The sequence below is a fragment of the Hemicordylus capensis genome, chromosome 9 (assembly GCF_027244095.1).
Source record: "Hemicordylus capensis ecotype Gifberg chromosome 9, rHemCap1.1.pri, whole genome shotgun sequence".
Taxonomy (NCBI): domain Eukaryota; kingdom Metazoa; phylum Chordata; class Lepidosauria; order Squamata; family Cordylidae; genus Hemicordylus; species Hemicordylus capensis.
In genome coordinates this window covers 21,888,598-21,902,069 of record NC_069665.1, presented here as the reverse complement: position 1 = coordinate 21,902,069, position 13,472 = coordinate 21,888,598, and the positions used below count along the sequence as shown (strand labels likewise).

Sequence of the window (13,472 nt, the reverse complement as noted above, 5' to 3'; positions counted from 1 at the left end):
TCTTCAGTTAAAGAATTTCAGGAGGGCTGGGAACAAACACTTTACCCCTGGGACGTTCCCTGAGCTGCTGGTAGGTAGGACACAGTCCTAAGCTGAAATTGAGGTTCTCAAATCTGGGCCCTGGGGATGGTGGGAGTTGTAGTCCAAAATCATCAGAGGGCCCAGATTCGAGACCTTCTGGGCTAGATGAACCAGAAGTCTGTTTCTTCTGCACACACTTCAGCTCAGCAACCATTGCTAAGTGAATTGTGATGATCATGACCAGGAAAATAACCCAAAGAATTGCAAAACTAGTTATGTGCAGCCTAGGCAGCTGTGCAGTGCAGTCCTAGGCAGGTTTGCTCAGAAGTAAGTATCCTGAAAATATTAACTACCCAAGTAAGTATAAGTAATTTAATTACCTAGCTGCTGTAACAAATAAGACGTACCGGTTTTAACTGTGAAATAGCTTTCCTATAATCTGGGCACATTAGCTAGAGAACCTCTGTTCATACAGTCCATGTGTATATTAACTGCAAAATTTTATCGGCTTAGTGTTGGAGACAGGAAGGAGAGTTGGTCTTGTGGCAGCGATCGTGAATTGTCCCCTTTTGCTAAGTAGGTACCACCCTGGTTTGCATTACTCTAAAAGATATTCCCCTTAGGGGATGGGGCCGCTCTGGGAAGAGCACTTGTATGCAGAAGGTTCCAAGTTCCCTCCCTGGCATCTCCAGAAAAGGCTTGAAGAGATTCCTGCCTATAGCCTTGGAGAAGCTGCTGCCAGTCTGTGTAGACAATACTGAGCTAGATGGACCAAGGGTCTGACTCAGGATAAGGCCGCTTTCTTTGTTCCTGTGACTTCTGTTTGGTTGTCAGCACACAAGATGCTGGACACAGCTCAAAGCTGGATAGAAATTGTGTAGGTTTGTTTGTTTTTAGAATGGAAGAGAACTAAGGGAATCTTCTTCCAAAAACCAAACATTTAGGTTAACACTGTTGTGGAATTGTGTATGTTAAATGCAGATGTAGGCCTGAAATATTAACTGGTGCTAAGAGCATAAGCACCTACCTTCTACCAAGTCAGATCATTGGTCCATCTAGCTCAGTATTGTCTACCAGGGATTCTCAACGTTGGGTCCCCAGATGTTACTGGACTTCAACTCCCATAATTCCGAGCCCTAGTGGCCTTTGGTTAGGGCTTATGGGAGTTGAAGTCCAATAACATCTGGGGACCCAACGTTGAGAATCCCTGGTCTACACAGACTGGCAGCAGCTTCTCCAAGGCTGCAGGCAGGAGTCTCTCCCAGCCCTGTCTTGAAGATGCCGCCAGGGAGGGAACTTGGAACCTTCGGCATGCAAGCCTGCAAATGCTCTTCCATTGAGCTGTGGCCCCATCCCCTAAGAGGAATCTCTTACAGCACTTATGTGTCATCTCCCATCCAAATGTAACCCCAAGTGGAGCCTGCTTAGCAAAGTGTCCCCATGCTGGCTTTCTGGCTATAACTGCACCAGAGGTCCGTTGCAGGAGACAACCTTGTCTGCTAGCTCTTATTACTCCACGTGCAGGTGGAAGTGAAAAGCAAATAGTGAGGTGTGTGTAATGTATTTGAACAGGCCTGTACAACTTTAGCTCTCTGCAGATTGGCCACTACAGCTCTCTTCCTGGAGTATTGACCACTCTGGCTTGGGTGATACTATATTTGCACACAAAGGATTATCAATTTAAGGTGAACCCCCTCTTTAAAATGTACAGGCTATGTCTATATTTACCTAAAAGCTCAATTTAAGACTCCCCCGCTGCCTTTCTATAATCAAAGAACTTGGAGGAAACTTCGTCCTGGATTCAGATAAAGTCGTTCTAAATGTGTAGCCCTGTATTAGATCCAAAATCACAGGGAGTGGTGTCTCACAAACCAACCCTTTTTTGTTTAGGGCAAGAGCATGTTCTGGTTCAGGAGGAGTGAAACCGAAGCCAAAATTAGCCCCTTTAGTTCCAAGCACGGCCACACAGCCTTGGGCAATGACAAGTACAATGGAAGCTTCTCTACTGCAGAGCTCCTGTTATATTCATGGCAAGCAGCCATCATTAAGTGAACTCAACATCTCCCTCCTGCCACTCTTTCTTCCGTTAGCAACAGACTGGGCAGGGTCATCTGGGGACATCAGTAGTGAATGCAGGCCATGCTTTACTGCTAGGAATTTGCTTTGTCAGATCTCTGGCCTAGGGTTGTGTGTGTGTGGTTTTTTGGTTGTTTTTTTAAAGGTTAGGTACTAAACCTTGCAGAACAGTTTGTCAAGGTGTGCAGACACCAAATTTTTAAAAAATGTGCCTCAGACATACATGAGTAATAATAAGAAGATGCCTTTAAAAATAGAGGCTAAATGCAGGTTATATACCTGTATTTACCCAGAAGAGGAAGCTGAATCCAAGATAAAACCCACCCCCATGCAAGTCACATGCAACCACCACTGTCCTATCTTCATGTTGAAATTGGAAGTTCACCATCACCTTGTGTCTGTGCCATCTTCCAGTCTTACTTTTATATGCCAATGCAAGATAAAACTGGTTCCAGTGCAATACAGTTGACTTCAAGCTTGTAGTGCTATTTGCAGGAGACCGCTGACTAGGAGCAGAAGTTTGGGGAGGGAAGTATGTCACAGTCCTAAGATGCCTTACTCCACACCATGTGAAAAGCTGGTCTGATACGAAGCATGAGGAGTTCCCTTTGCTAAGCCAAGTTCACCTTGGATTGCACTTGGATGAATGACATGTGTGCACTGTCTGCTGTTAGATATTCCATGCAGAAGAAGAAGGGGCCATCACTCAGGGGTAGATCGTCTGCTTTGCATGCAGATGGTCCTAGGTTCAGTCCTGGGCAGCATCTCCAACGTAGGGCTGGGAGAGATTCCTGCCCGAAACCTTGGAGAGCCTCTGCCAGCCAGTGTTGACCAGCTGTTGGACTACAGCTCCCATCAGCCCCAGTAGCCAGGCATTGTGGGAACTGTGGTTCAACATCTGCAGAAGGGCCAAAGTTGTTCAGCTTTGGTGTCGTTAAACAAGCCCAGCATTTGACTCAGAATTAGGCAGATTCCTATGTACTTGACAAGGTTCTGAAATTTGCCCCCAGTTTCTTTTTTTACAATTGCCTAAGGGATGGCCTCAGTGGTACAATGATTAACATCTTACTTTCATATAGACATGTTTGGATACATGTAACACTTGGAATTGTTAATTTAGAACTTTCTTCCCAGCAACTGTGCCAGATTATCTGATGCTGCAATGTCAAGCAGAATTGATTTCCAGGTTGGGCACAATTCATGCACTTTAAACATAGGACCAGTAGAGTGCCTCCATACTTAGAATCAAGGGGCTTCAATCAGATCCTAACTGAATCCAGTCAATTACATTTAAAATAGTGGATCACGAACCACAGTTCAGCCAATCAAGTACAACTTTGTGGCTTGTAGTACAAAGGTAACCCATACAGAAACAAGTCAGTGAAACATGCCTTGAGAGACTAAAGTTTAATTTTTAGTATATGAACTATTAAAAAGACTGCCCGTCACATTCAACACAGACAGCATCATGAGCAGATTATCTAAGTTATTTACATACAAGACAAAACGTCGCCAACGGATTCCATTAGCTCGACTTAACAGTTGCTTTCCCACAGAGGACTGTCAGTTGGCTCTAAGGGGGAAAGATTACAAGGCAATCAGCATCTAAGCATCCCTGGAATCCTGATTTTGTCTCTTCCATAGCAAGAGTGGGTCTAAAAATCAAGTTACAGTGGGCTTTGCTCGATTGCTGTAATGCATTCTGGAATGTTTGCAGCTGGAATGTTCGGACCACAAACTGTTCTGCACATCCCTAGTTAGGACTGTGTCAATTAATTAACCAATGGAATTCTTTGCCATGGGTTGTGAGTGATGGCCACCAGCTTGGACAGCTTTAAAAAGGGGCTTAGACAAAGTCATGGAGGGCAGGTCTATCAATGGCTACTGGTCTGGTGGCTGTGGGCCACCTACAGAGACAGGATGCCTCAATACTAGTTGCAAGGGAGCAACAGCAGGAGGGAGGGCTTGCCTTCATCTCTTGCCTGTGAGCTTCCTGGAGGCATCTGGTGGGCCACAGGATGCTGGACTAGATGGACCTGATCCAGCAGAGCTGTTATGTTCTTAATTAGTTGTTTATCTCTTTGGAAACTGCCTTGAGAGCTAATAATTGGCAGCACCTGAATCAGGGCTGCACAAATTTGATCCTCTTGTGCATTCCGGACTACAGCAGAGGTTTCCAAACTTGGGTCCCCAGATACTGTCCAGATACAACTCCCATCATTCCTGGCCGGAATGTCGTCCTGTCGTTGTTGCTGGAGTTGTAGTCCAACATCATCTGGGGACCCAAGTCTGAAAACTCCTGGACCACAACTCCCATGATCCAACAATGGGGCACTGGGGATTATGGGAGCTGTAGTCCAAGAACAGCTGGAGAGCCAAAATTGTGCAGCCCTGATATTTATTTATTTTGCATATCTGTATACTGGCCAAAACTCTCATCTCTGGGTGGTTTACAATAAGACACAGATTAAAACACAACACAAATATTCTAACGGGGAGTGGAGGATATAGAATGCCCTCCCCAAACATTCATGCACTGTATACCCTTTTAGGGACCAAGGGAAAGCTTTTTTCCTCCCAAGGTTTTGGCAGGATGCATTTATGGGACTACGGTTTGTCGCCTCTTGGTTTAAGTCTCCTTCTCCCCACCACCTTCTGTTTTATATTTTATTCTCATTGTTCAACATGACAGCAGCTTTGGAAGCCATTGGCTGAAAGGTGGGGTCCGAGTCATTCAAAGTGCACTTAAGCAAGCTAGGAAATTGCATTTAAGCTGCACACTCACCACTAGAGTATGGATGTGCTGGACAGTGTCGTCATTCAGTAACTCTACGTTGATCTTCTGGAGGTCGTTGCCCGCTGAGCAGAGGGTCTGAAAAGGAGTAGAAAGTTGCTGTTGGGAAGCCAGGTGAAGTGTGTGCAATGCATCATCCCCTCACCCTGGAGGGTGGACGACACATATCAAGACTGGTGCCAGGCTGGGAAGCAGCAGGAGAGGAAAGAGCAACCTAGAGTCTGTGCAGATCTGATCTCAGATGCAGAAAAGCGCAGGGGGCATTCAGGGGCACACCGCCAGCTGGGATGGTGCACTGCCTGTGGTAGAGGTAAAGGTTGTGCCGTCGAGTCGGTGTCGACTCCTGGCGACCACCGTGTCTTTGGTAGAATACAGGAGGGGTTTGCCATTGCCTCCTCCCGTGCAGTATGAGATGATGCCTTTCAGCATCTTCCTGTATCGCTGCTGCCCGATATAGGTGTTTCCCACATTTTAGGAAACACACCAGCGGGGATTCAAACCAACAGCCTCCTGCTCTCTAGGCAGGTTGCTTCCCCACTGCGACATTAGGCAGTTACTGCCTGTGGTCGCCAGCATGAATGGTCCCCTTTGCTAAGCAGGGTCTGCCTTAGTTGCCTTTGGATGGGTGACTACATGCGAGTACCCTAAGCAATTGCCCTTCCGGCAGGGGAGGCAACCTTGGCTCTCCAGGCTGTTGAACTACAACTCCCATCATCCCCAGCCACAACTGATTATCGCTGGGGATGAAGGGAATTGTAGTTTGACAGCTGGAGGGACCAGGTGGCCCACCCTGCCCTAAGGAGACGAGGCCAAAGGTCTGCGATAAAGCATCTGCTTGCCTACAGAAGGTCCATCCAGTGGGCCACTGTGAGAGACAGGATGCTGCACCAGAGAGGCCTTGAGTCTCATCCAACATGGCGGTCCTCCTGTTCCCCCTGCATCTCCCGGCTAGCAGAATCATGCCATTCCCAGGCAAGCTCCCTTCGTTCTTCATCCTCACCGCAATCCAGCTATTGGACCTCACATGTACACAGATCACCCACCTCCTCCGTGCCGTACCTGCCCATCAGCCAGAGGTATGTTGACAAAGGGGACTCCCTTCTCACAAGGCATCGAAGCACTCCGGAGCGCCAGGCCGCGGATTTTCTCGGCGGAGGATGTGCTCTTGGCGATCGCCCTCTGCGGATCTCTAGGGAACAGGAACCAGAGAGTGTTTTTGGAAGGGCGGTATATAAAATGAATGAATGAATAAAATATCTTGCCTTGTGTACACCGACTCATATCTTAGCCTTCCCAGCCACTGAATGAATGCCAGGTATTAACAGATCTCACCTCCTATATTTTGCAAGTTAAAAGTTCTTTTTCCCATAAACATTTGCTAAAAGTACTATGATGTGAACACGATTCAAGAGCACTTAAGAAAATCATTCCACAGACACCCCCGTAAGACAAATACACTGTACCAGGAATGGCTGGCTGAGGTTTTCCAGCCTGTTGGACTACAGTTCCCATATCTACAACAACTGGGGACGATGGGAGTTGTAGTCCAACAGCTGGGAAACTTCAGCTCAACCGCCCCAGTGCAAACCAAACTTTAGAAAGCAGCAAGAGGAGTAGGCCCAAGAGAACAGGGTCCACACACCATAATAAAGTTAAATAAATCAGTGTCTGAACCGCCCAAGAGCAGGAAAGGGAAGCAGCCCGTCTGATCTTACATCATAGTTGTGGCAGCATCACTGAGGATCTTGTCTCCAGTACCTGCCAGCCATGTTGTGATATACTGAAAATTTAGAAGGGTGTGTGTGTGTGTGTGTGTATGTAACCTCCATTAAAAGAGGAAGGTAGTTTCCCATCCAAATGCAAACCAGGGCAGACCCTGCTTAGCAAGGGGGTAATTCATGCTTACTGCCACAAGACCAGCTCTCTTCAGGCAGGGGTTCTTAAACATGGGTCTCCAGCTGTTGAACTACAACTCCCATCATCCCCACCCACAATGGCCAATGGGGAGGAGAAGAGACATTAAGCAGGACCTCCTGATCAAAGTCAGCAGAAGAGGCAGGCTCTATATATAGTCTCAGTTCAAGACCGGCATCAAAAATTGCACCACCACACAGAGTAGAAGAAAACTTGAGTATTACAGAGGAGGTCTAAAGTAATACATATAAAGTTCCCTAAATGGGTCTTTTTAAAATAAAGTGCCTAACCTTGGCTGGACCGGGGCCCCCACTTTTATTTTAAGAAAAACCTTTTGTAGCATCTTGGCCAGGGGTGCACGACTCAAATGGCCCCAGTGGGCCAGAACCAATCACGTAGTGTCGCTTGCGGAACTTTTCCTCTCAAGGGAATCACAATAATTTTAAACTAAGGCTAGTGGCCAGAATATGGGCCCTGTCCCTATTCGTCAGTGGGGCCCTCGGAGTGCACCCCAGATGTAAACAAATGCCAAGCCCTCTCCTCTCCCTGAATCACTGTTGCTTTCAGGCGGCAATCCTAAGCATGCTTACTTGGGAGTAAGCCTCACTGGGAACACTGTGGGAATATTTCCGAGTAAACATGCATAGGATAGTGTCATAAGGCAGTTACAGAGGTTGGACCCCTGGGAGAAGGGGTGTGGCCTTCTGCCTTTCTGGGGGTGCTGTTGCTGCAGGTTATTCTTACCTGGGGGCCAGCCCAAAAAAGTCCCCGCGGACCAGAACTGGCCCCCGGGCCTTATGTCGTGCAGGCCGGAAAGAGTGAGAACTTTTAAAACTTGTGCAGCGTGACATCTCAGTGCAGCTGCAAACGCTTTTCAAGGTGCTGGAGAATGAAAGCCAGAAGAGACGGTGCTCTCACCTGGGCCGAGGGTAGCCTTCTTTGCCCTTCACGGCAGATGGCAACGAAACCAGTGAATGGGTTTTAAACACCTGTAGGGGAAACACAAGCCACAAATGTGGTATTATGCATGTTGGAGACGTGACTCCATAGGCCAGGGGTTCCCGGAGATGATGCTGAACTACAACTCCCAGCATCCTCAGCCATAATTGACGCCTCTGGTCAATTTCTAGCAGGGCTGCACAACTTTGGCCTTCCAGCTGTTGTTGGACTACAACTCCCATCATCCCCAGCCACAGCGGCCAGCAGACCGGGATGGTGGGAGCTGCAGTCCAATAGCTGCAGGAATGCTAATGTTGTGCAAACGTGACTTATAGGGTTATATCAATGAAGCCTTTATCCAGGCACATAGGATCTTCCCACCAGCCAAGAGGTTTCCACCCAAGATGGATTTCTAGAAGGCCAACTGGACATCGGCCCACTCCTTTGATCTCCCCCACACTTACCTTTCGAGAAGTCTTCTTTGCTGGCGTCCTGTTCGGCAACCCGTCCTCTTTGTATTCCACAATTGTTGTGACTTTAACTAGGGAGGGCGTTTAATGAAGTGTTACAAGCAGATACCCAAAGAGTCTTTAAGCCCAAGGTAAATGGGACCCCTCACATCAGCTAGGCACAGATAAGTGGCCAAGGAGAACCCTGCTACCTGGGCAAAGAGGCGCCTTTTAGAAGTGGCGATTCTCTTTATTGAGCAGGGGGAGAGCAACTGGCCCTATCCATCCCCAGCACAGAATCCCTCCAGTGGCTGCTGCCGATATCCATCTTGCGTTTCTTTTTTAGATCGTAAGCCCTTTGGGGGACAGGGAGCCATTTTATTTATTTATATCTATGCAAACCACTTTGGGACCTTCTGTTGAAAAGCAGTATATAAATATCCACTGTGATCGTTGGAACAGAGCAGAACCATACTACTGAACATGCACTTTCCAAAGTCCCATTTGGACATTTTGACCAATGGCCTGACTCAGTATATGGCAGTTTCCTATGTGACCTGGATTCAAGAAACCCAATAATATGTTACCTTGTCTCTCACACAGGTAGTGGAACACAGAACCTAGGAAGCCATATACAGAGTCAGATCCTTGGTCCAGCCAGCCAGCCACTGGGAGGGGTACTATGCCAAGCTGAGCTGAAACCATCGCTCTCCCACCATTAATATGAGAGAATCACCACTTCCAAAGGGGCCTCTTTGCCCAGTTAGCAGGGGTGCCTCTATGAAGCATGGCATGAAAATCAGGTGCTCTTCCTAGAGCGGCTCCATCCCCTGAGGGGAATATCTTCCAGTGCTCACACAGCAAGTCTCCCATTCAGATGCCACCAGGGTGGACCCTGCCAGGCTAAGGGGACAAGTCATGCTTGCTACCACAAGACCAGCTCTGCATGCAAATCACCACACATGTAGTCTCCCATTCAAATGCAAACCAAGGTGGACCCTGCTTAGCAAGGTGTCCCCGTGCTGGGTCCTCGACTAAAACTGCACCCTCCAAACTACAGACTACACCATGCAGACTAGGATGGACCCTGCTTAGCAAAGGAAACTTTACTACAAGCCCAGCTAACCTCTCACACTCCATAGTATCTCACTCTCCCAAGCCGCTCCAGATGATTGAGGGACTTTATCATCAATTAAGATGAACAATGGCCTTCTTCCAAGGTTGCACTGAAAGATGCATCACAAGACACAGCCATGTAATGAGACCTCGATGCACAGACAGGCAAGGCAGAAGAGCAGAAGTTGTCTGGAAGTTTCAGGTTTCCTTCGGTGGGCAAGAGGACGCATCTCCATCAAGAGCGGTCTCAAGTCGAAAGAAGAGCCGCCAGCGCAGCAGCAGAGATCTGCGTATAAATTTAAAGACCAGCTCACCTCGCTTGCTATTGCTCCTCACCAACTTGGGGGTTGGTAGGTCTTCCACAGGACAGTCCTTCTGTAGACATGTTGGGGTGTTTGGGAGAAAGGAGAAGGTTGACATTAGCATCACATGGCTGTTTTGTGACAAGTCACTGACTAGTCCAGGGGTGGGCAGATGGCCCTCCAGCTCTTGGTGGACTACAACTCCCATCATCCCCAGCTACAATTTATGGAAGGCGAGTTGGTCTTGTGGTAGTGAGCATGAATTGTCCTCTTTGCTAAGCAGTGTCTACCCAGGTTTGCATTGGAATGGGAAACTACAGTAGCATTGTTTTTAAAAGAATTTTAATTTAGTAGTTTTAATCATTTTTGAATTGTTTTTATATTGCTTTTAGCATTGTGTTTGAATTGTGGGTTTCATATCTTTTTAAAAAGTTATTGTACACTGCCCAGAGCCTCTGGATGGGGCAGTTTATAAGTGTAATTAATAAGAAGAATACATGTGAGCACTGTCAGATATTCCTCTTAAAGCAGATGGGGAAAGCACCTGCACACAGAAGGTTTCATATTCTCTCCCTGGCAGCATCTCCAAGATTGGGCTGAGAGAGATTCCTGCCTGCAGCCTTGGAGAAGCCGCTGCCAGTCTGTGTAGACAATACTGAGCTAGATGGACCAAGGGTCTGACTCAGTATATGGCAGCTTCCTATGTTCCCAAGTTCGCCCACTCCTGGTCTAGGGAATTGCTTTGCTGCATTTTAATTTTCTCTAGAAGACCATGCTGTATTCACAGCACTGTGGGAAACTAGACATAATAAGAGTCAAAGGCAAGACCATATAAAGAGTCAATCAAAACATCAGGATTCAGCACACACACACACCCCTTGTTCAGACATGACGCTGCATGTGCAAACAGGTGTCTGAACACATGCATATGTTCGTGTGGATACACCCATTTATTTTAGAAGAGAATCTGGGTACAGACTGGAAAAGTTTTAATGTTGGACTTTACATGAGAACATGGCAACTTAATAGTTGCAGACATGGAAAAGTGTAATTGGGGGGGGCATTGCATCAGTTGAAGGTCTCCCTGCTCTACAGGCACACAAAAGCTCCAGAAACAGCATCAATTCTTTTCAGAACACACCCATGGCCTTGACATGTTTTTGCAGAAGACACTTACGGCCTCAGAACTTGCTAAGACAGCAGCTGCCTCTTCTTCTTTCAGATCTGCAATGCAGAAACAGACAGTGAGATCAAAGCAGCTGGTTGCAAAGGGACTCGGTTCTGTATGTCACACGTCCTTCGGGAAAAGCAAGGCAGAAAAGCATAGCATGCTTTTTCGGAGGAATGAGAAAGTGTTTCCCTCTCTCCCTTCCAAAAGGGTTCTTTTTGAAGTGCTGCAAACACAGAGAAGACACATTAGGAAGAACATAGGAAGCTGCCATATACTGAGTCAGACCCTTGGTCCACCTAGCTCAGCATTGTCTACCCAACTGGCAGCGGCTTCTCCAAGATTGCAGGCAGGGGTCTCCCTCAGCCCTGTCTTGGAGATGCCAGGGAAGGAACTTGGACCCTTCTGCATGCGTGCATGCCGATGCTCTTCCCAGAGTGGCCCCATCCCCTAAGGGGAATATAGTACAGTGCTCACATGTGTAGTCTCCCATTCCAATGCAAACCAGGGTAGACCCTGCTTAGCAAAGGGGACAAGTCATGCTTGCGACCACCAGACCAGCTCTCCTCCAGTAACAGCTACTAGGAGGGATACTATGCCAAGCTGAGCTGAGACCATCGCTCTCCCACCGTTAATATGAGAGAATCACCACTTTCAAAGGCGCCTCTTTGCCCAGTTAGCAGGGGTGCCTCTATGAAGCAGAGCATGCAAATCATAGTCAGAGAGCCAGTAAATCAGAGACCCAACGTGGTGTAGTGACTAGAGTGTTGGACTAGGACCGGGGAGACCCGAGTTCAAATCCTCAGTCAAGCATGAAACTCTGGGTGAGCTTGGGTCAGCTGCTTCTCTCAGCCTACTTTATCTCTGGGCTCCTCAGAAGAAAAGTGGGATACAAATATAAAAGACAAAGAGCCCCCGGCCATTTCTTGATCCTCAGCACCTGCATTCTAAGGTATACTGCTATGGAACTTGGCAGTTCTACTTAGCCATTATGGCCAACAGCCCATCCACAGAACCACCTTCCAAAAGTGTTAACATCTCCAAGCTCACCATCCAAACAAAAAAAGGTGAACTCAGACTACACTCCTGTGCGTGCATACCTAGGAGCAAGTCCTACTAAAGCCCCTGGGACTTACTCCCAAGGAAACCTGGGTAGGATCCAGGCACGAGGCACACTTACGGAGAAGGTCTTTCCTCTTCATTTTCCTCATTTGCACAGGCAGCATCAGCAGCTCCACTCGGAAGGCTTTCTCGGCTGTCTGCAAGAGCGAGGTGAGTTCTTTCTTCATTTCTTGCAAGCTCTCCTTAGCTGGGAGGAAGCAAAGCAAAGCAAGAGAGAGAGAGAGAGACCACTTTGAAATAAGTGGCACACCAGACTCGAGCAGGCAGCCTCCTTCAATCACCACTCTCCCTCTCCCGTTTTCGAGGACAGATCACAGCCACAACACCCTCACCCTGGTGGTCGAAACCTCGCAGAAACAGGCTAATCCGCTGGTCCAGCTGCTCTTTGCTCATGAGGCAGCGATCCGGTTCCACTCCGGAGTCGCCACTGCGGTTCCTATCCCCTTCCAAACCCCTCTTGAGCACCATCGCTCGCATCCAGCCTACAACCACTGCCAGGAAAGAACAAAAAGCAAAGAAAAAAACAGGGACTTGGGGTGGGTGGGATTTATACAGAGCCCCACCCCAGCTGTGACACACACACCTGTGGTGTCTTGGGTTAACCCATTCCTCGATCCAGGCCAGCTTTTGAATGGGGCTTTAGGCGCTTGTATTGCAGTACTGAAGACAGATCATCCTGGAGAGAATCTGTCTATGTGGTCGCTAAGAGTCGTCACCGACTTGATGGCGCTTAATCAATCAATCAAATCAACCAACCAACCAATCAATTGCAGTCCTGGAGAACTAGAGGCGAGGCTAAATAACAGCCAGCAGCAAGAGCCCGGAAAAGCTGTCTGCACTTGCTTCTCTGCTGTAGTCCTTGCATAAGATCTAGTTTGTTTATTCATTCATTCATTCATTCAGTTTCTATACCGCCCTTCCAAAATGGCTCAGGGCGGTTTACAATTTAAACAAAACAATTAAACTCAAATAACAGTTAAAACAGAGATGATAAAACACCATATAACAACAATTAAGCAGTCAGAACAGTTTAAAAACCCTGGGGGAACAAAAGGTTGCATAATTAAAACCATTTACAACAATTTAAACACTCTGGAAGGGGTTTGTGTGTGTGTGTGTGTGTGTGTGTGTGTGTGTGTGTTTAAAAATTAAAAACTATTCATATTCCTGAATCCACTCCACTGCCTTGTCCCTACATGGAAAACGTGAACTGTGGGTTTAGCAGCCACGCCTGTTAATGGAAGGAAGTGAGGTCCTTGGACAGGTGCTAGAATCAGCTATTGGTGCAGAAGGAACATAGGAAGCTGCCTCCTACCGAGTCAGACCCTTGGCCCATCTAGCTCAGTATTGTCTTCACAGACTGGCAGCGGCTTCTCCAAGGTTGCAGGCAGGAGTCTCTCTCAGCCCTAAATTGGAGATGCTTCCAGGGAGGGAACTTGGAACCTTCTGCTCTTCCCAGAGAGGCTCCATTTCCCAAGGAAATATCTTACAGTGTTCACACTTCTAGTCTCCCATTCATATGCAACCAGGGTGGACCCTGCTTAGATAAGGCGACAAGTCATGCTTGCTAC

At 47.6% G+C, this 13,472-nt stretch overlaps 1 protein-coding gene across 2 annotated transcripts; it reads right to left on the bottom strand.

Moving 5' to 3' along the window:
• Nucleotides 1–3,489: 3,489 nt before the first annotated feature.
• Nucleotides 3,490–12,429, bottom strand: LOC128334504 (borealin-2-like). 2 transcript variants are annotated; one of them, XM_053271387.1, is made up of 9 exons: nt 12,234–12,429; nt 11,960–12,088; nt 10,789–10,835; nt 9,624–9,684; nt 8,209–8,285; nt 7,724–7,794; nt 5,951–6,080; nt 4,883–4,969; nt 3,490–3,670 (listed from the first exon to the last, which is right to left on the bottom strand). In XM_053271387.1, exons 1-9 carry the CDS (start codon nt 12,376–12,378, stop codon nt 3,623–3,625), a joined length of 795 nt encoding a protein of 264 aa, XP_053127362.1. In that variant the 5' UTR covers nt 12,379–12,429; the 3' UTR covers nt 3,490–3,622. The 2 variants fall into 2 exon arrangements, with proteins under 2 accessions (XP_053127362.1, XP_053127363.1); XM_053271388.1 differs by having other exon boundaries at nt 9,624–9,681.
• Between the last annotated feature and the right edge of the window lie 1,043 nt (nt 12,430–13,472).

Coding starts and splice junctions, on each gene's coding strand:
- LOC128334504 (XM_053271387.1), bottom strand. CDS start 12,378: ATGCGAGCGATGGTGCTCAAGAGGGGTTTGGAAGGGGATAGGAACCGC. Junction 4,970..5,950: donor TACCTCTGGCTGATGGGCAG/GTACGGCACGGA, acceptor ACTCCTTTTCAG/ACCCTCTGCTCAGCGGGCAA. Junction 3,671..4,882: donor AGCACATCCATACTCTAGTG/GTGAGTGTGCAG, acceptor TTTCCCCCTTAG/AGCCAACTGACAGTCCTCTG.